Raw genomic sequence first — 26,986 nt, forward strand, 5'->3', positions numbered from 1 at the left:
TTGTTAATACAACATATGAAATAATGTCTAAATTAGATTTAGCCTAGATTTGCCTGATAACAAAGGACTAAAGATACCAGTAGTTTTACCTGATATTACAGTACTTACTCTTCTGTGAAAGATGCTTACTCAACTACAAATGACAGACTAAATATGAATGAATCAAAGCCACGTTATAGGCTTTTATATGTATTTTTTCATTCATTTTACATTTCTTTTAAGAGAACAATCTTTTTTCCAGACTATTGTGTAACAATATCTACTAAATATTTCCAGTAGAGGGGGCTGTAACATTAACTGTTGTCTTGGAATAAAATGCAAGTACTCCAATAAAAAAATAGAAGCTGAATATGAATTTGAGAATACTAATCCTGAGTGATTCATGTTTTTAAGAAATACTTAAAAGGGAGTGAGTGTAACACAGTGATCATAATACCCAGTTTATATTCCATTTTCTAACAGTATATGAAAACACTTTTTAAAAAACTACAATAGTAGTCTCAGAATCAAATACAAATGCATGCTTACTGTATCAAATAGAGAAACAAGCTTTTTCACCTTGAAACTTGACTTTTATTATCTTTCCTAGGGCCAAGGCTATACGAACAAGATAGTGTGAAGTAAGTTACAAGGTAGATCTAGAGCATGATAGCTCTTCCTCTTCTACAGTAATTGCCACAATACTGTGCTTTACCTTATAGCAAAGGCAAAGTAGTTTACTCTGTGGTAAATGATAAAGTGTGAATTTACAGTAGAATATGTGCATGCATGGTAAAACCATGTTTGGTTACTGTGGCATAGGAAATGAGCTGCAAATTCAGGCTCTTATTTATCTCCTGATATAATATTTTCTATGTTTATTCATAGCTTTAGAAGTGATTTCACACACAGCCAAAGCTGGTGTAACCCCGCAATTCATTCAGTTTTCCACACCACCCATTTCCTGTGCTGGTAGAGATTTTTGTGAGGTAATATCGTAAACCACGTCAGGGAACTGATGTAGTTAGAGAGGAAACCCCACTCCTACCACCCAAGAAGAGTTAACTTAAACTTGGATCAGTTCCTCGGATCAGTTTGTCAAGCAACTGCACAAACTCTTGTACCTATACAAGAAGTTTGGGATAGGATAGAGGAAGTAAGACTTGTGTTAGCAGTGCAGACTTAAACTTGATGAAACTGAGCATGAAATTGCTAATCCTGTCCATTCTTTCACTGTATTTCTTGCTCATTCTTACCCATTTTCTCAGAAGTCTTCTGTTACCCATAAGTTAAACTCTGCTGTGTTCAGGTCTCAGGTGGATTCACAGATATAGTTAAGCCCTTCCAAAAACTTGCTGAATTCTGATAATTTTATTAATTGCAGGATGATGCCAGATGATTTTTGACACGTTTTAATTTTTATTTATTTAGTTAGCTTGCTAAGTCATAACTAGTAGTTCTGGAATATAATTCTTTCTTTTCACATTTCACCTCACTTTTTCACATACCCACTTAAAGTTTTGAATATATTCCATGTGTAATGAATATGATCAGCTTGTATTGTGTCTATTACTGTGGCTGAGCACTCAACAATGATTGGGGGGCAGGGGGAGAGCAAATGTTGACAGCAGACTGCTATGTATTAAGCAAGTGGTTGTGTCATTACCACCTGCTCCCCAGCTGCATAAAAATACTGCCTGCTGGCTGTAGTCTTGTTAAAATATCCCAACGAATGTATCTGCTGCTTGAAAATTGCCAAGTAGTGGCTGTGTAAGAGAGAGCAGATGTCTAAAATAAGGAGCTTGCCTTGAAGGTAATTTGCTAATTGCCTGCACTGGATTAGGAATTGCATTAGGAATAAACATGCTTTATACTAGGAGTGTAAGTCATATAGTGAGAGTAGGATGGGTACAGCCTGTATCCAGATATTTTGGCAGTTGTAGACTTTTTATAGCTTTCAAATGCAGAGCATGCATTGCAGTCATATTTTAATGAAGTCACAAGGGTGAGCGAACAAAACGGATTAAATCTTTATTGAAGAAGAAAATCACAAATTTGTAAGCCAGTGTTTCCATTACTGTTGTGGATGTATAAAAAAGAGAACTCAGTTCATTACTCATGTAAACTATTTAGCAGTTAACAAAGGAAGCTTCAGTTTTGGCAATTCTTTAACTTACTTTTCATTCTCTCTATTCTACCACTTAAATAGCGTTTGTTGGTGTAACTTTCAGTACAAAATTTGCAATAGTCTTAAATGAAAATTAGAAGAAAACATTCCCCAATTTCCAACTATAATTTATTTTGTAGATCCAAATTTGGTATTTAAGATCAGATTTGAATCAAAAAATACTAATCCCCTCCCCTTGATCATGTGTTTGCTAATGATCCTTTGTATTTTCTTGAAAGTGTTTTCTTTTGGAGATTATAGCATGTTTTGTTCATGAGTATGTGGAACTGATTTCATCTTCACATCTATACAAATGGATAAGGTTGACATTCATTCTCAAAGGCTGCTAGGTGACACTTGTTTTTTAGGAAGTATGATTTTTCTTTCATCTCTACTGGATCTTGTGCAAGTGGTTCAAATCTTAAATTGTCTTCTAATATGGAGATTAATGTTTGAATGCTCCTAGAGGACATGTATGAGACTGTGTTTGGTAGTAAGATCTGTGTAGTCTACAGTTACAGCAGAAGCTTGAGGGAAGATTAAAGTCTGTGTTCTCTGGTTTCAGACCTGGGATAAATACCTGTGAGTTAAATTTTTGTTTTGCTGGATGGTTATTTTGACTTCTGAGGCACTGGCCTGGCAAATGTTTATTGGATATTGTGTGTGCATGAGGGAGACCCATGAGGCCTGGGGAACTGAGCAACACAGTCGCACTCTACATAAACTGAGCAGAGGTGTAAAAGGTTCTTGTACATGGAGGTGGGGAGGTGGGTGGGGTTTGTTGTTTTGTTTCATGCTTTTGTTTGTTTTGGTGTGTGGTTTTTGGGTTTTTTTGTATTGTGGTTTTTTTTTTCCTTCAGTCATCTTTTCCAGCTGCAGTATACCTGTCAGGGGGTAGGCATGGTTCTAGTTTCAGTTAGAGTTTTTGCTATTCCCATGGTCTGTATCCAACAGAATTTTTTGGCCAACATGAACAGTATGGGATCATACAGTGTGTTTTCCTATAGGGGACTTTTTAGGTCCTTGGTGGGGGGGGGAAGGTGTTCTCTTTTATTTGAGCTTGGACATTTAGCTTCGGGGGGTGGGGAGGGGGAATCAGTCTTATGTTATCTGAACTCTTCACTCCTGTCCCCACAATAGACTAGTTTTAGCTGACAAAGTCTGACAATCCTCCTTAATCCAATTCTTGGAACCTAAAAGTGCTGTACACTGGATTGGAGTGCAGAGCTATAGTACTTCTTTTAAGCTTACCCTTTTCTTTAGAAGATGTTCTGGAAAGGCACAGAAGAGTACAAACGTAGCAAGTATTTTTACTTTTTTTTTTTTCTGAAAACCCAATTAACTCTAACAACAAGAACCTCTCAATGATAGAAATGTATCCTGGTTTTCAGATTTGTTTGCGTGTGTGGTTTTTGTCACTACTTTGTTCTCTATTACCCACAATCTTTTCTGATCGCTTGAAAATTGAATTTTCTACTTACTATAAGAAAATACTTTTTAGAAAGGTCAAAGAGTCTTTGCTTGAGCATTTCCAGTCTACAGCATATTTGCAGTAATTATATTGCCTCTAACTGAAAAGGCAGAGGAGGATCTTCCTATGTCAAAACAGAATTTAGGGTATTTGTTCGTAATATAGTTCATGCATATATGCATTCAGATTGTAATCCTGTATGATGCTAACACCTTGGCCTTTTGGTAGTGAATGTTCTGTAAATTTAACTGAACTTAGAGCACTCCATTTTTCTCTGCCATTAAGAGTATTAAGCTAAAACTTGTGTTCTGCGTGTGTATAATACACATAAATATACATGTATTTATACATGTTTGTATATATACACATGCATGTGTATATACATAAATTGTGGTTTTTTTATAAGGGGAAGTCCTGGTGTAATCATTTTGGGAGAAGTATAGTAATTTTATACTAGTACTGTATGCTATTGTATGATATTCCATCTGGAACAAAAAAATTAAACCTTGCAACATATTTTCTGAATAGGTAAGTATTTTTTTCATTTACACATGCAGTGAAATTGAGAGAGAGAATAAACCTTTTGTTTTAAGTTACCTTAGTCTCAGAGACACGAATCTAAATTTCTAGTTGTCATAATATATGATTAACAAGAGGCTTGTCACCAGCTGTAGCAAGGTCTATTGCCTGTAAGAGGGGTTTTTTAAACTCCACCAAAAATATTTGTTAATTTTATATTAACATAGAAAGGTGCAGATGGCATGCTTTTTTCGCATTGTTTCTGTCTATGTTCTGTTACAATCTCCTCTTTTTCTATTCTAATAGTTTGTTCTCATTCCAGTTTAGTGGGTTTTTTCTTCTGCTTTCTCTGATCTGTATGTTCTCTCTCTCTTTACTTGACAGACACTATGGAGTATTCACTATTAAGCCATTTGGGCAGCTCTAGTCTACCTGTTCTGATTTTCTTGTCCAGTCCTTCCCACGTGGCTGAGATCCATCATCAACATACCACCTAGCAGCTGCCTGTTGTGAAACTTGGGGTCAGTTGTTTCATTGCAATGCTTGCTGTTTACAAATTGGTAAATAATAAAACATGCTCTGATAGAATTTAGCATAGTCTGCAATATTACTTAGTTGCTTCCTGCATGTTTGTAAATTTCCTAATAATTCTTTTACGTAAAACAAAATTTATATAATCCATGTCATTCATTCCTGGGATAATCATGTATATATTAATTCCATCATTATTTGCTTTCTAGTTGAACTTCCCAAGTTCTGTGTGTTTGGATTATTTTCCTTCAACTGGGAGGGAAATTTTCAGCACTTTAATGTATGATTTTTGTTTCTGAAACTGTTTTAATTCCTTCATTGACAACTCAAGTTTCTCCCCTTTTCTCCCTATTTTGTGTGAATTACAGTGGTTTGTATTCATGGGGTTATACTCCGGCAGGTGCTTAACCATGTTTTTTATTGTGGAAAAAGGTGCTGCTTTTAGTTGCTTACACTTTAAAAAATTAGTATTTTAATAAAATGAAGCTAGGGAAGAATACATGTTTTGCAGTTGTTAAAAATTGTGTCCATTTCTTACTTGATAGCCTTTAAACAGCCCAGTGATTTCTCGCAGGGGCTTGCTGTTTGTTAAGGTGTGAATTCTTGTCTGTGTATGCCCCAGATGTGGCTTTTAAAAAATACTAGAAGTTCGCCAGTGTGAAACTGAGCATAGTTCTTTCCTGTTGGGACCAGCCAGTAGAGAGGAGAAAAATGCATTTGTGTCCTCCATATTCTAATAGGAGTCAGAACTAAAGAAGGAGTAGGAGAAATAGATTGGGACTGAAGTCCTGTGAGGTTGATGTAATGAAAGCTTAAGTGGGCAGGGAGACTGGCACTAGATGCCCATGGAACCTAGACATTTGGAAACGCAATGCACGACATGATGTGGAGCTAGTAGATGATGGAAAGAAACTGAAATCTTGAGATTAAAGTGGGTTGAATATCCTCATAGGGATGTAGGAACTACAGCTCGTTGTATTAGGAAGTGGTCAGAGCGAGAAGGGAGGGTAAAAAGATGAGCAAGTTTAACCAAAAAAAAAGTTAGTGCTGAAAAGGCCTGAGCTAAGAAGATAAGGTTAGAAAACAAAGGTAGTTTGAGTCTGTCATATGGCATAGTAGGAATGGGAAGAAAGGACTCAGACTGGTTAAGTAAAGAGAATAAAACAGATGGGAGTTCCACAAATTGGAGACAGAGCAGCTGAGATACAAAGGGAGACGGTAAGAGAATTTGATCTTAGGAAGAATAAACAGAATAGTACAGGTATTCTAAAAACTGTTCTTCCCAGCACCTAAAATGGTAGCCCTGTTTTCTGGATCTTGCCATCCTTTTGTCAGCAGCTAGTGGCATCCACTGACAAGTTACTTAATCACAGTCTATTGCCTACTTGTTAGTTTACAAATAGGACAGCTATCAGTTATTCATCTCAAGTTTTGTAAATCTGAGTTTTAGCTACTGAAAAAATAATGTAAGCATTATTATAAATTCCCATAGTAATGCATTGCTTTAATCTACATTACAGAGAACGCAAAAGTGGAAAGAATAGAATTGGTTAAATAGTTTTGCACTGTAACGTATTATAAAAATAAATTGTCCCTGTCCAATTAGAAAGAGGACACAATTGCTTTAATAACTTGCCATACTTTACTAAGGCCATATGATCAATGAACAAAACTTTATTTTTTTTTTTTTTAAAAGTAAATTAATTCTGAACTCATTCTAAAATTCCGTACTTGTAAATAGAGGAAGATATTTCTTGCCACTGTTGACTTCAGCTATGTACGTAATGGAAATCTGATTTTCCTTTTTGAACTAAGTCTGTCTAGCTGATGCAATATCAAAATGGACTGTAACTTCTCATTGAAACATTATTAATGTAGTAAGTGGGACACACTTTGAAATAGAGGAAACAACACAGCATTTTTCCCTCTCTTTAGGAATTGAGGTCGCATTCTGTGAGAAGAAATTTTTCACATCATTCGCCTGTGAGTCTGAAACCTCGATATACATGAAGTTCCCATTTTCGTCCTAGAAAAGATTACAGAATGGAAGATAAAATTCTTATACCACCTTCTTCTACAGATTCTGTAAACCAGATTTTTAGCTATTTGCTAAAATAGCTTTGCTAACATACCTATCACGTGGAGGATATGTTCTTCCTAACTTCTAACATTTGCCTGAAAATGCCTAGGTTAAAATACCACTCCTTTTTTTAAAGAAATCAAATGAAATTCTGTAGTTTGGACAGGTAAAAACACATGAAACCATGATTTTATCCTGCATTTCCTTTCTTAATAAAAATACTGTTACAGGATAAAAGGGTGATTTCTGATACACAGCCTACTGTATAAACTTTGGTTACTAACATAGATTGAAAAGGAGCATATTTTTATTAAAGGGAAAATTTATCATTTAATTTCTGGATTATGTAAACTGAAAAGATCCATTAGCTACAAAGTAAAAGCCGTTTTCCCACATATTGACAGCATTTATGTGCTGCGGTTTAAAATCTGGTTATTTAAATCTATGTGCATTTTGTTTCAATTCTGATAGTCTACTTTTAATTTTTTTTTTTTGGCAATCAGTATTCTCTGCTTTTTATAAAGTGTCATTTTAGTGCTTGGGAATAAAAACTTTTTAAAAGAAAATTTGGACCACTAGTTTAATAATTACTTATCCTTATATGAGGCTGACATTTTTCTTGCATATGGTAAGCAATAAATTTAGTTTTATGGTATGTTTTTAGCTATAGAAAAAGGCGAGAATTGACTTCTTACCATTACAAGACCATTGAAGACGACTTCTTGCTTATTTGACTTTTTCTGTTGTCTGTGTGAAACTTAGGAACTCCTTGGCAGTATCACAAGTTGAGATGGAATACTTTCTCCTCACCTGCAGGAAGATAATTTTCTTTTTTTTCCCTTGCTGCTTCTCTCACCCCCCTAGGTCTTCCTTCTATGTTTTGTAAAAGTCAAATACCTCAAAGGTTAAAATACAGCCTCTGTAGTTAGTAGTGCAAGCTATGGCTTACTGCTTATGCAGCACTGAGGTCTTGATTTTATGTATGTAAAATACCCTTGAGCTTTTCAATTTTTTTTATCTACGCTGTAGAAATTTGTTTCATTTTGTGGGTGGTTTTTTTTTCTTTACTCATTCAGGGGTCTTAGAGCGGGCATTATAGTCAGTAAATAATCCATGCATAATATGTAAATATGTTTAAAAATGATTCTAGCACTCAATAGCATTCTTTCGTATTTGCAGGAAGAGAGGTGGAGTTTGGTTCTGTTCTTTTGCTGTTTTGAAATTGTTGTGAAAGGAGATGCCATGTACTATGTCTTGGTTGCAAGTTTCCTCAAGTGACTTTCCACCTTTTGCTAGGTCAAAAAATCTACACAAACAAAACTTAATAGTTTGGTTTTAAAAACTTGTTGCCATAGCAGCTGTGGGATTGTTTTACAATAAGTATCAAAAAAGGTATACAATTTGTTGGATACATGGGGATCTCAGCCTATTTTTGAGGGGGGAAATTATCTGCTGTAGATTTTCATGTTTCTGAGCCCGTCTGTACCACTAAAAACATCTGTCCAGATGTTGTTCTGTTTTATTTTTAGATCTTAGAATTCATCAGTATAAATATATTACAGAAATCTTGGCACGTTATAACAATAATTCATTTCAGTGGAAGAATTTTTACGTAGTAAATATTTTTTTAATGAAGTGCTGTCTCTGAAGGTGCCGAAGAAAGGTTGTGTGTTCTGTTAGAGCCTTAGTTCTTTTATCATGAAACAAATACGCATTTGACCCAGGATTCAGAATATTCAGTCCCAAGTCCTTATTTTTGGAATTCACAATTTACCAAACATGACTTCGCATGCTTTAGAGATCCAAGGAGTAAATTTTACAGTGAGTATTATATTAAAAAAACATATGCTTACAGGAAAGTCTTTTGAACTAATTGCTTGAAAGTATACAAATACTGTGCAGTCATTTACATGTCATCAGATTGTGGCTCTAGTCCAGATACTCACAAAACGTGGATTATTTTCCATTAATTGGTACAGATGTTAGATTGTTGATAATGAGTTGATCCCATGGCCTTTGCTTCAAAAAACAGTTACTTTGTTTTTACTTGCATGTGAACTTGATCGTTTGGAAGGATGTTCAGTGTTAGGCACAGAAGTAAACTGCGGTGTTCTTCTGTGGGGCCTGTAACATCAGTCTGGAGTGGAGGTACTGTTGGTTAGGACTGTATCACAGGGTCTTAACAATGCTGCGTTTTGATTTGAGAGACCTAGAAGAGACCAAGACGAAGCTCTGAATGTTGGCTTTCCTCCAGGAGCCACAGGTCGCTGTTGAAATACTGAGGGCTTTCCATTGGTATTGTAGCTAGCTATCTTCAGAATGCTTGCCAGGAGTGATGGCATAACATCAATCAGTAGTAACTGAACCTTTAAGCTTCCAGTAGGTGAATCCTTCCTTAGACACAATTGAGGCACAATAACTGACTTCTGTAATTTCGTTACAGGGATACACAAATGATATGCGCTGAAAAAGAACTACATCATTTCCTCAGGTAGTGCCTAAAATTGCGTTATCTTGATGTTCTAGCATTCAAGACTTTTTAAAATCTCTTACATTACACAGTATTATTGTCCTGCCACTTAAAATTTCCGTAATACAGAAATTCCTGTGCTTTTATACAGAAGTCATTTAGTTAACTGCAGATATTAAGACCCTGATCCCTCACTGCTTTTGGGAGGTTGGAGAAGGGTAACATTCTCTTTGGTCTTCTGCAGTTTCCCACTGGTAGTTGTAAGGCTTTACACATGTGCTAGGAGGGTACACATTAGATTAGGACATTCAGTAGCTAACGGCTAACCCTATGGACATTCAGTAGCTAACGGCAAATAATCGTCTTTGTCTTTGTGCACTGCTTGTCACATTCACATATTAGCAAACTAAGTTAATTTTCTGGCTTCCACCTCCTAGAATTTAGAGACCCTGCTGGTATCTTTTGTTTTCTACTGAGCTAGCTCTTACAGTATTTCTAGCAACTGTTGTCTATTTAATGTTATATTTATATGGCAAAATGTTAGTTCTAACATCCTCTGTTAGATAACACTGGATAAAAACCTGTAGACAGGCAGAAAAGTTACCGAAGTTTTCTATCCTGTATTTTTGTGTTTGATCAAGGATTTTCTTGCATTAAGTAGAATTCTCTAGTTCACTAACATTTTTGGTTCCTGCTACTTCTAATCTTAAGCATCAGAAGTCCATTCATCATCCCTGAAAAACTGTTTACATTCTTCATATTAAATTGGCAATTCTTTGTATTCTGAAATTCATTTTTCAAAATAGCTAATATTAGGTCAATGAGTAAATTGCATTCCAATAGTAACTGAGCAAAAACTAGCAGAACACATGGCTCTCTTGAAATGTTTTTCTCTGTTTAACATAGTTCTAAAATGTGGGAAGTTGTATGGTTGTAAAATAGTGTTTTACAGTAAAAATTACAGTAAAATAAGTTTGAGGCTTTGTAATGTTGAAGTACTACGGTAGTTTCAATTCACCTGGTATAAAAGTTGTTTCCTATGTAAGTAGAAAATACACGGCTTAAATCAGTATTTTAAAGATCCAAAATATAATGCCAGTGTCTTGATACACGTGTACAATCCTATACAGAAATCCTTATAAGCTGTTGTACAGAAAATCCAGACAGAAATATAGAAAGCAGAACAGTAATCTGTAGCTCTCACTTTAACAATGTTTAATAATGTAGCTAAGATGTAATGGGAAAGCATAGGTCTTGTAAGGCCTTCTTAGACTTTTTGAGTCACAAATAATTTAAAGTAGTATTGAAACTGTAATTTTGAGGGCCTCGCGTGGTCATTTTGTACCTCTGTCAGTGGAGCTGCAGTCTACATAAGAGTGTACATTAAAAGTAGACAGAATACTGTTCATAATATTTCCTGTTGCTTTTAATCAGATAAACTAGAACATCTAGTTTCATTCTAGAATGCATGATTTTAGTTGATCACATGGCTGTGTTATTTGATACTGTATTGCAGATACAGATGATCTAGTTACTGCAGCCTTGATAAGTGAGATACTGTGGATGTGCATAGGTAAAAGCTTGATAAATTTGTAGATCTTATTTTAGACAACTGTTAGCAATTTTATAAATCAAAAGCTTTTTTGGTTGAAACTACTTGTAATATAGCAATAATAAACAAGTTTCTGTAGTTTGTAACTTCTAGTGAAGTTCTGGGTTGGTAACTAAAAGTTTAATTCAAATTGGTCCCTATCTGCTGCTTGGATTGTAACTTTTGTTTATTTAATTGTAGTATCGATGATTAGTTTAAATATGGGTTTAGAAAAGTATGAAAAATTGAATTGATGAATTTTTATCATTAAACTGTGTATTGCAGTCATTAAAACAAACTGTTGTCATCTCTCCATTAATTATTTTTAGAATGCTGAGTTCAATATTATTGCAGAAAAGCTGGCTTTTCTGCTCAAGTTAACATGTTTAGCAAGACTGTGTTCCTGTTACATTCACAAAATTATTCCTTCAAAGGAAAAAAAAAAAAAAACAACATTTGGGCAAAGAAAAAAAAAATTTAAGTTGCCGCCAAACCAAGGACCCTTCAGAATGGAACAGTGCTACTTTCTTAACATCTTTAAATTATGGACAAAACAGTTTTAATCAAATCATTCCACAGAAAGAAGAACTAAATGTCAGTGTTTTTAGTTGAAGTAGTAGTTCTTGAGGATGGGGATGTGAAAAATATTTGACAATTGAATTGCAGAATTTTTCTGCTGGAATTTTTCTGCTTTTTCTATTGTTATCCTGTCCCAAGCAAAAACTTTACATTTGCATTGAGTCATAAAACAAAGGAAGTAAGCTTAAAAAGAAGTTCAGAGAGGAACTGTGAAGTTCAAAAGTGTTGCAATTTGAGATGATTAATATTTAGGGGTTTTTTTAATGCATTGTTTTTGAGTCCTCTAGCTGTTCAGATAGCCTCAGGTTCTGGAGAAATTTGACTAATTTAGCTTGTGTTTGTAATTTGCTCCCTTGTATCTTATTAATGTGTCTGTGTTGTGTAAAATGTTCTGTGTCAGTGATGACTGATCTATAGCTGATAATAATGCTGTTGTTTTTTTTTTTTTTAAGTGGTGCTCTTATATGCTGTTAAGCTGCAAACATGGGTGGTTATGACCCCAAGTGGGAAACATGTTTGGTACAAATACTATTTTACGGTTTGAGTTTGTCAGAGGAACTAAGAGTTATCCCTTCTGTTTCTTGTTAGCTGAGTCAGTTTTGGTCCTAGTGAAATCATTGTAAATAGCAGTAATTTATTCTTTAGGTAATTGGCACAGTTTTAAAGTATTTGTATTTCTGATGCTCACTACTCTTTAACCTCGAGAATAGGAATGGATATTTAAAGGCTGTGCAGCTTGTAATAGTGAATTTATTCCAGATAAGCTCATCAGTTAAAATGTTTTGAGTGCATAACCTTATTGCAGATGTACCGCCAGTGATGTTTTTGTCCCTGTGGTGGTCTAACAGGCTGTGAAGTGCGAGATGTTCTCCTCTCAGAAGCTTCAGCCCGTTCTAAATCATGTGATTGAGCAGGAGTCATTTGTTGTAATTGCGATACTGCTGAAAAATTTTACAGCCCTTCTTACGACATCCTTGATACGTATTTTAAAATTTAAAATACTGCTGCTTTTGAAGCTTTTTGAAGTTAACGTAGCATTAAAGCAGTATGATTCCTTTTGCTTTTAACATACTAGCACATATCCTAATGAGAAAGAGAGAGGTGTCTTTAAGGAAATATTTGCTATGGATCCTGGTATAGCTGACTCTCTGAATTGCAGATTTGATAGCTTATGATCTTTCTTGGGTTTCGGTATCCATTAAAAATTAAAGGCTTTATAATTCCATTTCCTTGAATATTTATTATCTTTAGCTTTTATTTTGACATTGTGCATGCACAGACAAGGAAAATCTTCTGTGTACCTGCACTGTTTTCATAATTTTCCTTACCTTTTATGATTTTAATCAACAGAAAGCTCAGATGACTTGAAAAAAGAACATACGACTGTCAGGTACAATCTCCCATTCTTGATGTTTTAAGATACTGGGGGAGGCAAAGTTTAAATTGTATTATTTTATTAAATGGTTTATGCAAGTCGTATTTGGTTTTGGAGAAGAGAAAGCATTCTTGTAAGTAGGCTTTGTATTCAAGTTGGTTTATCATAGATGTTCCAAAACCAAAGTGTTGTCTTTTTAATTCTAGCAAGAGAAATTTTGTCAAAAAGGTGTGCCAACACCACTTATATTTGGTATCAACTCTGTAGACAGAGAGCCTGCCTTGGATGTCAGTAACGTTAATAGTGAGCAGATCAGCATGGAGTCGGGGACAGAGACATCTATTTCAAAACATCAGTTTCAAGCATCAGATGATGTCCTTACATTCACTAAGTTTAATAATGTAACACGACAGACAAAAATGCCTCCCGCACAAATGTTTTCAAACCTCCCATGACACTGACAACAGGGAACAAAGTATGTCATGAGCAAGGGACAGGAACAACCCTGAGGTGTGGGTAGACAGCAAGGCTTCTTGTCTCACTTTCTGGTCAAAAGAACTGTGCAGAACTGCTGCTGCCTCTCATCCTGCACTGCTAGAAGACAGTTGATAGTCCAGCGCTGGGCCCACGCGCCTGTTGGTGTGCTACTCTTTTGCCATCTTTGTATCATTTTTCCATTTCATCAGAAAAAAAACCGCAGGGGGATCCGGAAAGCATTCCACAGCAACATAGTTGCTTTGTATTAATTGGTCCATTGTTTGGGTATCTTTGTTTGCCTTTTTAAAAGTCTAAAAATGATATCAAGCTTCAATGAATGAGTCATGTGCTCTTTCACTGGGGGTTGCCGTGACTACCACACCTCGGTGAATCAGCGTAGTTTTAGGGATCTGTTCTTCTCTGATTCCAATTCCCAGAGCCTTTGCATTTGGGTTGCTGGAAATGGACTGTTTTGTAGTTTATATCCACTTTGCATCAGGATACTATAGTTATTCAAGCAGTTCCTTAAGCAGCTTTTGAATCCAGGAATCTTACGATCCTGTTCCTCTCCTGAGTCATTCAGGTGCTTTGATGCAGTTCTGAACTCCTGTGAGTGATGCTAGTTCTTGGTTGGCTGTGTTTCGTTTTCTTTATTCTGACATGTGGGATCTTCTGGTTTCACTGGTTCAGTCTAGTGACTTTTGAGTCAAGTCTGCAATGGCAACTGTTGACTGACTTCTACCTTGGAAGCTTATAACTACTTAACTAATCTGGGTTACCCAAAATAAGGACCATTGTTTTTATCCATATCAGTTTCTGTGTCGGTGTCATAAGAGTTTGTTTATACTATGAAAAATCCTATTTTGGTGAGAGGGTTGAAGTATGGTTTAAGCCTTGTCACAAAGAGTTCAAAATACAATATTCTGGCCTCATTAAAAATGTAGCTATCTTTAGTTAAATAATTTTTTTAAAAAAAAAAAAGCAACTAGCTGGCAACTGGACTAGTGCTGCAAGAAGTTGTTTTACTTGCAGCTGTCTTAGTCATGCCATGGCTTTATACAGGCAGTTACAGTGGATCTTAAGGACTGTGCGGAATGAAGCAGGAGGATTCACAAGGTTAAGTGGACAGTTTACATGTATGTCTGGTATAGCAACAATTCGGGGATGACCTTTACTGAAAAAAAAAATAGTGTTTGGGAGCAATTTCTGTGTAAGACATGCAGGAAGCTGAAGAATTCTGCTTATTTAGTATGTTTTTCTAGGTTTTAATCAAGAAGACAACACTGAGGGTTTTTTCTTGGTTTCAGCACCTGGGAGCTTGTTTTAAAGACTGTGGAATTGAAGTCGTAATTATTGCATAGCCTCTGCACTCAGTGATTTTTAAATTCTTCCAAAGTAAAGTAATTTTAAACTATAATGTGGATTTCCAAGGGGATATAGTCTGCAGACTTATCATTCCTGGTAAGCTACTTAAATGTTGATCACTTTGCTTGCAGTAGAACAGGAAGAAAACCACAAATGGTTAATGCCTAACTTGCAGTGATTGATTATAGAAAATATGGGCATTTTTTATAAGATTAATATTTTTCAGTGAAGAAAAAAAAAGTAAAAAGCTTTTTAAATTCAAATGTGCAGTTCCTTTCATCCAAAATGGTATTGTGAATCTCTGGTTTTCTCTAGGTGACTCTTAATTTCTCTAGATGCAGTCTAAAATTAAAAAAGTAAATTTTCTAACCGCCCACCCCGACAGTAACAGGGCCTGAGAAAATCAGTCACTGTTCCTTTGTTTTCCCATGCATTATCGAGGTCTGCAGCAGGTGTAATACAGTTACAAGTGACTTGCAGTCGTTAATGTAAGAGTAATGAGACCCCTTGAAATTATACTAAATTTTCAGGACTTAAAGAAAAATATGCTTAGGAAACAGTGTTGAAAGTCTGTGGCTGTACTAACCTAAGGTCAGCCTGGCAGAGGAGGAGAGGATTTCAGTCATTCAATACCCTGAAAAATGGGGAACAAAGTCTTGTAACTATATTCATATATAACATTGGAAAAGTCTTTCTGATTCTGAAATGAGGAATATTTCAGTGTCATTTTTCAGTGTATATCAAAACCAATTACTTAAGTTGATTTTAGCGATGTAGATTCTTACTGATTTTCTTGACAAGAAATTTCTCTACTATATATTTTTACATTATTACAATATATAACACTATGTTCATTTTTTTTTTTTTTTTTCCCTCCTGGAAGAAAGTTCCTGTGGAAAGGAAATAGGAACCAAACTTTGAAATCTAAAATAAGGACTAAACTGCTTTTCATTTACTTTTCTACCCTTTGAGATGCCAGAAGCAATTTCCTCTTGAAGCTGACTTCCTTTCTGGAAATGATTTTCGTCTCCAACCATGTTGAGGCTCTTTTCTCATTCTTTCATTCTGACTAACTTGCTTTTTTCCCTCTGACTTGCTACTGCAGTTGAGTAGAACTTTTGGAGGTAAGTAATTACAGACAAGTTTCTCTAACTTTCTTTTTCAGTTCTGCTCCCCCCTACAGCCCCCCCTTACCCAGTCAGTCTAGAAGGACAAACAAAGCACTATTGGTGTCCTCTGCAAGAGAGCCCTGATAGGGGGCTGGCTGTAAATTGACGTGGCATGGAAAATCTCTGCTAGTTTGTAGCAGCTCAAATATTGCTGAGAAATCAAGCCTACTCTTACCAAGTTTGTGGCTTGAAATCATCACGGGCTTACTGTTTCTATGTAAAAAATGAATGGAAAGTACCTCTGCTTTTTGATTTGGGAACCGGACTTTTTCTGCATTTGGATTTACGGCTAATAGAAAACAAAATCGAAGGGAATTATTTGGTTACTTTTTTTTTCCCCCTGTAGTGAGAGCGACAGATCTTGCTGCTCCCCCCACTCTTCCTGCGATTTAATCATTTGCAGATCTTGCCATGGGGTGCGGACTGAGAAAGCTGGAAGACCCAGATGATAGCAGCCCTGGAAAAATCTTTTCTACATTGAAGAGACCACAAGTTGAAACAAAGACGGATTCTGCTTATGAATATGTATTGCTGGATTTTACTTTAGAAGGTATCTTTTTATGTTGTATCTTTACTATTCTGAGAAGGCAAGGAATAGGATTTAACTTAGTTCTGTCTTGTTTGACTTACAGTAAATCTTAGATACTTTTATCAAAGCTAGCCAAAACGTAAGACTTTTATTTTGATACACAAATCATGACGAAGGTCATCACTTAGAGAAAATTACAATGGAAACTACTGAAGTATTTTTAACAACCAAACCCTCCAAATTACACAACTGTCCTTGTTAAGGAAGCTGGCTAAAGACTGTTAGAGATTTTCCTAGTTTCCTGTGAGTCAGATACTGCTATCCATACTCGCTTTGAATAATGGTTGTCTGAATTCAGTGTGACGGTTCAGAAAATACACTGTGCCTAAGCATTAATTGAATAACAATTTTTTAAAATGTGCTCAACTTTTGAAAACAGGCTGTCATTGTCCTTGTTACTTTATGCAGAAGTAAGTCTGTTTCTTAGTATACCAGGAGTAGCTTCCCCTCTTACGCCCGCCCCAGTCTCTTTGTAGATATTTTAGTAAGAGTCTTAGTTTCGTCTTACTATCTTTTCCAAATGCTTTATTTGTAGTTGTTGAATAGTCTTTTGAAATCATGACCAAAATGAAACAAAATTTGTATGCATAGCTAGAGGCAGACAGTGCTCTGTGGGATACTTCCTTCCCGAGGGTGTCCCGTCTCTAACAGAGCAACTCCCTGTTCCACCAAGTTGAAAACATAAACAAGCCCAGATGGCTGCCCTCCGAGAACAGACAGCTCAGTTTTGCAGTCACTTTGTAGTAACTTGCATTTTATAACAACCCGATCTACTGGAAATTCTTAATAACAAGGATTTTAAGTAAAGGCAGTTGCTAGAAGGGTTTGATAAAGGGAGAAAGTGTAAGTGCATGTCTTGTTACACTTTCAGGAACTTTTTCATAAACAAAACTTGGCCTCTGCTTAGTTTTAACTCTAAATGAAAGGACTGCAGTAATAATTTTATTTAAAATGTATCAGTCTGTTCGTTGAAAAACTGCAACATACTAATAGAAGCCACATTCTATTAAGTTATAGTACTTGATATATGACTGTATTTGTTGTTCTGTTTATTTACACATTTAAAGAGTTTCTCACTGGCTGCTGCCTTTTGAAGAAACAAAACTTTGTGTTGAGAAAGTAGTAGTGGTAATGTACTGGAAATAAAGCTAGGCTGCCTAATGCATTAATTACCTACTAATCTACTGATAATAAAAGGATACTAGATTTTTTTTATTGTTTTTTGAGACTGAAGAGCATTTAGTGGTCTTAAATAGTCTGTGTTCTGACTAGTTTTGCTATGTTTAAAGTAACAAGTTTCTGGAAGTGTTGTGTAAAGGATTTGTTGTAAAGGTGGTTGTGACTTTAAAGAAAAAGCACATCAAACAAGTGCAAATAAAGGTGCATCTCTGTATTATTTTAATAACCTATCCCTACAGCAGTAAAGATTCATTTTCTCCTGTTTAGTCTGATACTCAAAAGTGCTTAGCTTCAGTGGCTTACTGTGGAATTATGAATGCTAAATAACAGTGAGATCAGTTTTAGATAGTTGCTTAACTTTTGGTTTCTAACTGTGAGCAAGTGGATTTGTAAACACGGGTATTTTTCTGTTGAAACACTCTAGCTGTGTGTGTATTTGACCTTAAAATATTTTTTGTTTGAGGTCTCTACTCTTTAGAGCTAAGATCATGAGTACAGAAAAAAATGGTGCATGTAGTGTCTTGGAGGCATTTCTGAAGCAATGCAGGATTGGCTAAAATACTGTGGAGCTTTTTTGTTATTTCCCTGCTACCCGAATCAACTCGCTCACGTACTTGTTGCTACTTGAATATCCTTTGGCTAAATGAAACCTAAGTTGAGAGCCTTTTATCACTTTAGACCAAAGTTAGTTTTCACACTGCTGTCAAGTTGCATGTTACGTCTTCATGGCACTCTGTATCTGCTGATTTCCAGAGCAAGACCTTACCCAACATCTGAGATTTCTGTTTGCCTGAGTGACTTGTTACCACTGGATCTGGCACCAAGTAAAACAGAAAATCTGCACTTAGAATCCTTTATAAGATCCTACAGTAAGCTATGTCCTGCATCAAGATAAAAATGTAGCAAGTGTAAATGCATTATTTCAGTTTAATATGCCTTATTCTCTGCTTCATCAGATTTATGCTATGTGAAGTCAAAATGAGCCTGCTGGGGAGGCTTTCAGGAGTCCCTGATCTTCTCCGAAGCCATGATGCAGATTAGGTCAACCATGCTGTAGCCTAAATTTGCTGGCTGGAGTCCCTGCACGTCTTAACTAGTCATCAGCAGTGTATTGTACCTTGGCGTCTCCCTTCCTGGTCCCTGAAATGTAAACTCTAAAAATCAGCTTTGAGTTCCATGGAGGTTCTTTTGCATCAGGAGAATCCCAAATAAGAAAATTACAGCCAGTCTTTTATTTTTGTGGGATTGAATAGTACAAAGGAAAGGGAGCAGTGGACTTTGAAGTGTAATTTTAAATGCTTTTCAATTATTGTAAATTCTACGGTCTCAATCATGAGGCGTATCTCAGTTACAAAAACAGCTGTTATATTTTGAGGTCAGTTTAACCATAAAGTAGGGATAGTTTAAATACTCCTACTCAAGCACGCTTATGCCTTTTCTACAGCTCTCCTATTGGGGAAAAGAAGGAATATCGATGCAAGGGTATTTCACTAACAACCCACTAAGATGACATGCTGTGAAGTTCTTGTCACTCTGAATAACAGTATGAATATGTATGAAGTAGCTGTTTTGTCATCTTCAATATCGTGCATCTGAAGTTTACTATAAAGCTAGCAAGTTAGCTGTAGTTCTGTTATTTGTAAAAGTATTTTGGCTACCTGGTGACAGCACATCAGGAAGGAAGTTTTCTTAATGAAAAATGGTTAAAACATTTTCAAAATCAGTGAAGTGATGATCACATTGCATACGTTCTTGCTTTTTTGGCTCTTGGGCTGTAGAGCAGTTATTTCTTCAATATGTATTTAATATCTCCTGGATTTACTACGAGTGGAATCATGGGATGGAGGTGTTACTAAGGGCAAAATATCATCTGTCTGTGAAAGGGAGGGCTGTGACGTACTGTCTGGGGGAAAAAAAAAAAAGGCAAGGTAGCACAAGAAAGTGCAACAACTCTGTCCCTATGACTGAGAATGGCAGAGTTTACATTAATAGGTTGAGTTTGCTGGTTATCAGCAATAAACTGTCAATATATATGTTAGTGATAGTTTTTGGTAGTGTGCATTTCCTATGATACACATTATTCTGGTTTCTCCTGATAGCTTTTCTGAGCTGTTAAGGTTCTTACAGTAACAACCAGGCCTCCATTCCTTTTTCCCTTTAGTAAAAGTTGGTATTTAAAAGCATTTGAGTGTTGTAAAACATTAGTTTCTGGTTTGTGGTTTGGTTTTTTTGTTTGGGTGGGGGTTTTTGTGGGGGGTTTTTCTTGGTTTTTTTTGTTTTGTTTTAAAAAACCTCCATAGTGTATATATATATCAGTATTATCCCCATTTTATAGTGGGAAAGCAGTGTAGAGATTGATATTTTACAGAATACATCATTTGTGAACCAGCAGAATTCTAATTCAGTTTATTAGAATAAAAGATTTAGGCAAACTAAAGATTCATATATCTGGTTTATGATACTTTAAACCAGTAGGATAGGTAGACTTTGTGACCTGTTGTGTTTTTGATAAAGTCCTTAAATTACTTGTCATTGCCTACCTACAATATAGGGTAGGTAGATAAGAGGATGTAAGAACATGAAATTAACTTTACGGAGTACGTTTACAAAGTGGCAAGTAAGATTTATGTCATTGCATGTATCTGTTCTTCTTTCTTTTCTATCATTTTTTTAAATTACAGAATCAAAGAAGAATTAGTGTATTTAACTGTTTTCAGTTTATTGTATGGTTTGCAAGGGAATGTTTAAAGCAGCATGTTAAAATGTTTGTATCTCAAAGCGTTTTGAGGACGCTTAATTCCAACTGAGGCATCCTTTAATATAGTTGAACACTGGTCTTAATGCACTGAAAGTCTTGCAAAGAGAGGAACCCATCAGAACACAAAAGTATGTCACTTGCAGCAGGGTCACTGATAAACATCACCAAATTCCAAGCCTAGCTGTCTTGTCATAAGAGTTCATATCTGCAAAGGATGAAAATTTTGATGATGGCAAATATATGCTGGCAAAATTCAGTTACTGTCTGTATATGAGTATTGATTTCCTGCTTTGTGGAGGCTCTGAGAGCATCTACAATTCCAGCTGGAGTTCAGGGGAATAGGAAATACTGACCATCAGACTTACTGTGGCAGAATATATAATCTATTACCAGTGTGGAATCTTCCTTTTCTCTGTGCAAAAGCTGTGGATCAGACCATTCAAAAAAGGTTCTCCAAAAAGTTTTCCCTTTATCTATGTAGTTTCCCCCAATAGCTATGTAGCACCTAGCTGTTGTCTATTGATTGGAAATGCTTGCACACATTCATAGGGGTCCTCCTTAGAAGTTAGTGACAGCACATAGCTTACATAGGTGACATGTACTTAGGTCTACTGGAAAAAGGAATTGGGACTATGTTAAAATTTCAACCTGCAATGCACAGATCGCTTCTAAGGGATCCAAAAAAAAGTATTTAAGAAAAACAAACCAATTGTTCTAGGCTTAAATTCATTGTACGGGAATATACCTCACAACTAGGGCTGAAGGACACTGCTTCAGTATGTCTAAGGCTTTGGCTAGGCAAAATAGTTGCTTTCTTAAGTTCAGACCTGTTGTGTGTTTAGATGTTGATGCAGCTCTCAAATCAGCGTGGCAAAGCTAGATCCAACAGAAAGTGTTGCCAAATAGATTAAAAATAGATCATATTAACTTGTAAAATATGTACTTCAGCTAGTTGAATACTCTAGAATCAGTTGTGAATCTGCTTTTTCTTGTGTAAATAGAACTGTAGCTTTTTAGTAAATGCCTTGGGGTAGATTTTGTGTGGTTTATATAAAAGGAACTCACCCAGAAAGTATATGGACATCCACAGTATAATGTGCTTCTCTTCTGCTTTCAATGCTTTTAGCTTCTTCAAATCCAGAAGTTATCAAGATCAGTTCTGTGTTGGATATAGCATCTAAGGTGGAAGGATATTACAGCAAAGGATATGTTGTAGGAGCTGTTCATCCTATTATACTGCCAATTGGACGTAGGAGGAGTTTCCCTGCAAGTCACATGTATCGAGTGGTACTTTCACGATTAAAATTAAGGTAACAGTGAAATAATTTGAATATATTGGTCCGTTACTTAAGCCATTTGTAAGTGGATTGCTCAACACGCATACATTATTAATGAAATGAGCACTTCAGAGAATCAAATAACTGTTCCTTGTCTAGAAAGGTGAGCAAGTTAGTAATGTTTTTTTAATTAACGCTAAGCACACAATAGACTAATGTTTACTTTGCCTTAGTAAATGTCGAAACAAAAATCCTAAGTTGCTTACCATAATTTGTGGGAAGATAAATTCTTAGTTTACCCTTTTATTTTTAATTCATCTTTATAATAATGTATCATCTGTCTTAGAACCTGCAGCAGATACAAGATTAAACAAAACACTAGGGAGTAATAAGCTGCTTTAAACTTTTTCATGTCTGTTTTTCCTTCTTCATTTTCAACACTTTGTGTCTTCACTTTTCCCATAAGAGCATTATTCAGGGAAAATGACCTATAAAGTGTGAATTACTTAGTTTGTCAGAGATAAATAGTTTATTTTTCCTTCTTAATAAGAAGGAAATAATCACTCTGTGATTGGGGAGGCATACAAAAGCTTGGTTTTGACACTGAGGGAGAGTCAAGAGTTTGTGTATATGTTCCAGCTCCGTGGTCTTTTTTATTACTTTTGTTTTCACTGCATTGTAATTACCGTGTGATCATAAAGAAAATGTACAAAGAAATTTTACCATTAGTTCCTTTGAATGCTAAGAAGATAACCTTTTGTTCTTATTTTGAATAACTAGAAAAGTGGATTTCTTATTGCATTAGGAGCTGTCATGCTTCCCCTTCTTTCTTAAGTCCTAGTGCGATGCACAAAGGTTCTTTCATTTTCTTTTGGAAGACCAGAAGGGTGTGAGTTGGAAGGTACCCCCTGCCACTCCAGTAAGACTTCTGTAAAACATGGTTCATTTGAGGGAGCTTTTCAAACGCTTTGTTTAAACAAGCATTGCCCATGGTATTTGCTGCTCATACAACTTACCTTTATAAATTCATCTGCAAACAAGGTGAATGTTGTCCATGTGGGCAAATGCTTGTGTAAGAAAAGCAGAATACTTGCTCTCTGGAGCTGAGGCCTCTAAGAGCTGACACTGCCAGCGCACGACTCGCACAATTCACCTTATCCCTGTAGATGTGGGATGCTTATGAAGTTGTGGTTTGAAAACCTTTAGGCCCTTGAAGAATGAAACCCTGCAGCCTACATTTGAAACTGTTGGGTGTAGGTTCCCAATTTCCTATGCAGGTGCCATATGTACCTATGTTGGTTTTCCTATAGGCAAATACATCTTCTCCGACTACTATCTGGAAAGTTACCTTTTATATTTGAGTGTGTCTCATTGGTGTTTCATTCTAAAGCGCAAAAGTTTGTGTGAAGGAAACTTCAAATAAAATCCCGTTGTATTACTGATATACACCAAGTATTGTTGTCTGAATAATAACCTAACTGGCTTTAGATAAAACATGATGAATACTATTCTTTAAATGGAAGTGATTTAAACATTACCTAACACAAAATTATTACAGCATTGTATTTTTTGTATTTGCCTACACTGTATTTCATACTGTAGCTACAACTCTGCTTTAGTTACAAAAACTAAACAGCAGCATGTTAACAGTGTAAAAGTACCATTTCTATTCATAGTATGTTTTCTGCAAAACTGAACCTGTTTTGTGCTTGCTGAATTTATAGCTTAAATTTGGGGGTTTTTGCATTATCAGAGATTTTTGGGTTTGTTTATTACAAAAGCATGGCTGTTTGTCAATAAAGCTCAGTTTCCAAAAGATGTCTATTAACATTGTTCAGATGAAATTCCTGTTAAATATCAATATTCTTACCCTGACACTGTAATACACAGTACCTGCCACTTTGTGTAAGAAACAGAACAAAATACCAAAAACCGCTGAGTTCTAAATAAAAGTATGAAGAAGCATTGCCAGGATTTCATTCATAACTATTCCAAAAGAAAAGAATTCTATATGCAAGCATTTGCCCAAGTTAGCAGCAAACTCCTGACAAAGACTGCTTTCTTTCTGTGTTCTAGCCAGAAGCATGCAGCACCCAGAGGACAAAGGCACCCCAGGCTGGTGATTGAGGAATGTCCTTTAATGTATGAAACACTGACAAATGAGGTAGTGAAAGAACTGTTGGAAAAGGTAACGGAGGGTTTTTTCAAACTTCTCTTGAGATTTTTATTTCTACCATACATGTAAGTTATATTTAGTGGTTGATGTTTTTTTAGTTTTGAGTTTTAACTTTGGTTTATTTTATAGAAGCTACAAAGTCTTGTCTTGATGCAAAAGGAGTTATTTTTATTCACTAGTTGCTTTTTCTAATTTAGGACTTAGTACTGAGCCCTGTAAAGTTTTGGGAGACTGGCCGCTTACACCACTGAAAGCAGAATCAGGCCCAAACTCTCAGTCAGTCTTTTTAAAATGCTTGTATGATAGCTTTTTCTGGAATTAATATTAAAAAAAAAATCTGAAGTTTTATGTTGTTCTGGGTTAAGTAAAGTATTCCTAATGAACATGGATAGATGCAATTTCTAAGAAATATTTTTTTCATTCTTTAACAGAAATACAAAATACACAGTAATTGTATTAAATATTTGCTTTGCACAGCTTTTGAAAATATTGTATAGTTAAAGAAAACTAAACATCCACTGGAATGCAAGTTCTAGTTCTAGTTCTTTTTGTGTTTCACTTCCTCTGCAAAATTGAAGACTTGCTGAAACAGGAAACTATTGTTATTACAAGAGTTAGTGATATCTTTTACATTAGTTGCCAAGGAAAGAAGAAGAGGAAAAAGCATATTAGAGATCTTTAATGATCTTTGAAATTATCACAGAGTTTTTCAAAATTTCTAAATGGCTTGTTTTGAAATTTTCAGATGTTTCGAATTTAAAATGGGATTCCATTACACATTTATACTATATGTGTATTGCCAGGTTGGTTGTATAGCACACCAGACAAACATTTAAGGGAAAAATACATTTGAAATTAGCGGTGCCTCAGTCTTGCAAGCAAATTTGGAACAGAAGTAGTAAGTGAAAATAATTTGATTGTAAAAATTCTCCATGTTTAAAAAGATTGAGCCAGTAATCCAGTATAATTTTTTTTTTAAAAGGTCTGAACCCATAAGACTTCGTGGCATTTCAGGAAAAAGATTATCATATTACCTCTTTTTCTGCATGTTGCTCGTGACATTTAAAATTATTTTGGTTCTCTGAGAAGCAGCAGCTCTGTATAGTCATAGTGATTGACATATATCATTGCTGTACATACATAATGGTGGTAGGTGGTAACACTTCACTCTATCATGGTACTAAAAAGGGATTGTAGTACCATCAGCTATTTGAGTGTTTTTCACTCTCTTGATTAATAGTTTATGTGAGTTAACTGGGTAGAGATCCTTCTCTCTCTACCCCCCTAATCCAGTACTTCCCAGGCGACTTCTTTCTGGGCTGGGGTTTCTGTATTTTCCTGGAAATACTTTATTGCACAGGGGAGCTTGTAGCACAAGATGGCGGTGGGATCACCTTCCTAAATGGCAGCACTCCTTATCCCAGGGAAAAAAAAACTTCCTCCAAGAACAGGCACATCCCACAGGTGGCACATATTCTACAGTTGTATTTTGAGACTTCAGTGCAGGGAAAAAGACCTACCCTGGCTGAAAGCAGAGTTAAGAGGATTTTAATTTGCTTATAGCTCCCTCCTTTCCCTGCTCCTTCACTATTCTCAGTAATAGGGAAGCTGAGTAGCCTCGAAGGGAACCAGGGGATAATGAATCATGACACATGACAAATAGATATTTCTATAGTATTAGTGGTCAGTGATTTTAGTATGACTGGTATTGCATGTTTAGAGAAACAGTACTATTTATTGCACCAGTATACTGCTTGTCACTACAACACAGCAAGTAAAATACTTTGGATTTGTTCTAAATGAAGGATTCTGTATACACCGAAGTCGGTACCAGTGTTGGCTACCTTATTTGGCCTCAGTCCAAAGACATGCTGGAAGACGTCCATTAACTTTGGAACATGGGCAGTGTATAAAGACAAGCCACCCTCCTATAGTACAGTGTTGTGTTTTTATGTCCTTGAAAATCAGCAGTTTAGTTAAACAGAACGTATATATAGAAGCTTTTTTAAAAAAAGTTACGTGCAATTCTAAAATCACTTTGCAGATAAATTTCTGTTGTAAATACAGGTTAATGAAGCTGCTAAGAGAGGAAAGAAGTTTGTGGGATTTGTAACGCAGCATTTTCCTCAAACTAAAGCCTGTAATGGAACAAGCACTGATGGAAGTGCAGAGCTGGAATCAACACTGGGCAGAAGAAATAGGGAACACAGAAGAAAAAATTCTGATGAAAACTATAAAAGCTGGAATGAAGGGACATTGAGCGGTCACTCATCTGAGAGTGGGATAGAGGAGGAAATGCAAGGAGAAAGTGGTCTGTTACAGGATGCAGATTTCCAGTTTGGAAAAGAAGTCAGCCCTGTTAAACCACAAAAAGGAGACGGTAATAAATGCTGCTTGTTTATTGCAGAAATAAGGTATTTTATTGAGCTGTTGTTTCAAAAAGGTGTTGGAAAAAAATAACAGAACAGTATGTTCTATTGTATCAAAGACTGGTTTTGGAAGATGCATCTTCCTTTAAATGCATACGTATTTCTAAAAAAGTTACCAGTTAAGGAAACAGGAAATACCTTCTGTTCTATATATGTGTGAACTGTGGTAATATATTAAAATGATATTTCAGTTCTTATATAGAATATTATAAATGTACTGTCAAAATTCTAGTTTGTAAAAAAGGAAAAAAAAGAAAAAGGAAAAAAAAAACCCCACACAAAACCAAAAAACGACCCACAGTGAATTCCAATTTTAAATGTGGTGCAAACAGATAGCTTTTTTGCTTGATATGTGTGTAACAAATATGTGGCAGTAAAAATGTTTTATTTTAGAAGGGTGCAGTTGTTTTAAAACCTTTTTGTAAATGCATATAGTTTTCACTTATTCTTAGTATTAAATCATAAACATGTACTGGATTTCCAAGAATGTTATGATTCCAGTTCTCCTGCCTGTTTCAAAACTGACAACAAAGAGATCTCCTTCCAGCTAGAGCTGTACTTTTACGTGCTTCTAGCCAACTCACATAATGTACAGCAAACAAATCCGTTCATAATGGATTCTTTCTGGTTAACATGCCTTCAAGAAGCAGCCTGAAAGAGATCACTTAAATTGATGCATTGACCATGAAATCAAAGAGGATAATTGTTACAAAATGAATTTACACTAGAGAAAAGTAAGCATTAAGAAGTTCTATAGGAAGGAAAAGTATCATTGATAAATGTTGGTGCTGTGGCAGAGAACGTA

At 35.7% G+C, this 26,986-nt stretch overlaps 1 protein-coding gene across 3 annotated transcripts in view; it reads left to right on the top strand.

Moving 5' to 3' along the window:
• Positions 1 to 15,207: 15,207 nt before the first annotated feature.
• The window catches only part of RFTN2 (raftlin family member 2), a 39,592-nt gene continuing 27,813 nt past the window's right edge, over positions 15,208 to 26,986 (top strand). Inside the window, exons 1-5 of one of the 3 annotated variants that reach the window (XM_075153595.1) lie at positions 15,208 to 15,728; positions 16,120 to 16,323; positions 21,426 to 21,609; positions 23,653 to 23,764; positions 25,820 to 26,132. In XM_075153595.1, coding sequence (XP_075009696.1) covers positions 16,185 to 16,323; positions 21,426 to 21,609; positions 23,653 to 23,764; positions 25,820 to 26,132 — 748 coding nt within the window. In that variant the 5' untranslated portion in view covers positions 15,208 to 15,728; positions 16,120 to 16,184. Of the gene's footprint in view, positions 15,729 to 15,835; positions 16,324 to 21,425; positions 21,610 to 23,652; positions 23,765 to 25,819; positions 26,133 to 26,986 lie in introns of those variants that run through there. The other 2 variants (XM_075153596.1, XM_075153597.1) reach the window with 2 other exon arrangements.

The sequence above is a fragment of the Calonectris borealis genome, chromosome 6 (assembly GCF_964195595.1).
Source record: "Calonectris borealis chromosome 6, bCalBor7.hap1.2, whole genome shotgun sequence".
NCBI lineage: Eukaryota > Metazoa > Chordata > Aves > Procellariiformes > Procellariidae > Calonectris > Calonectris borealis.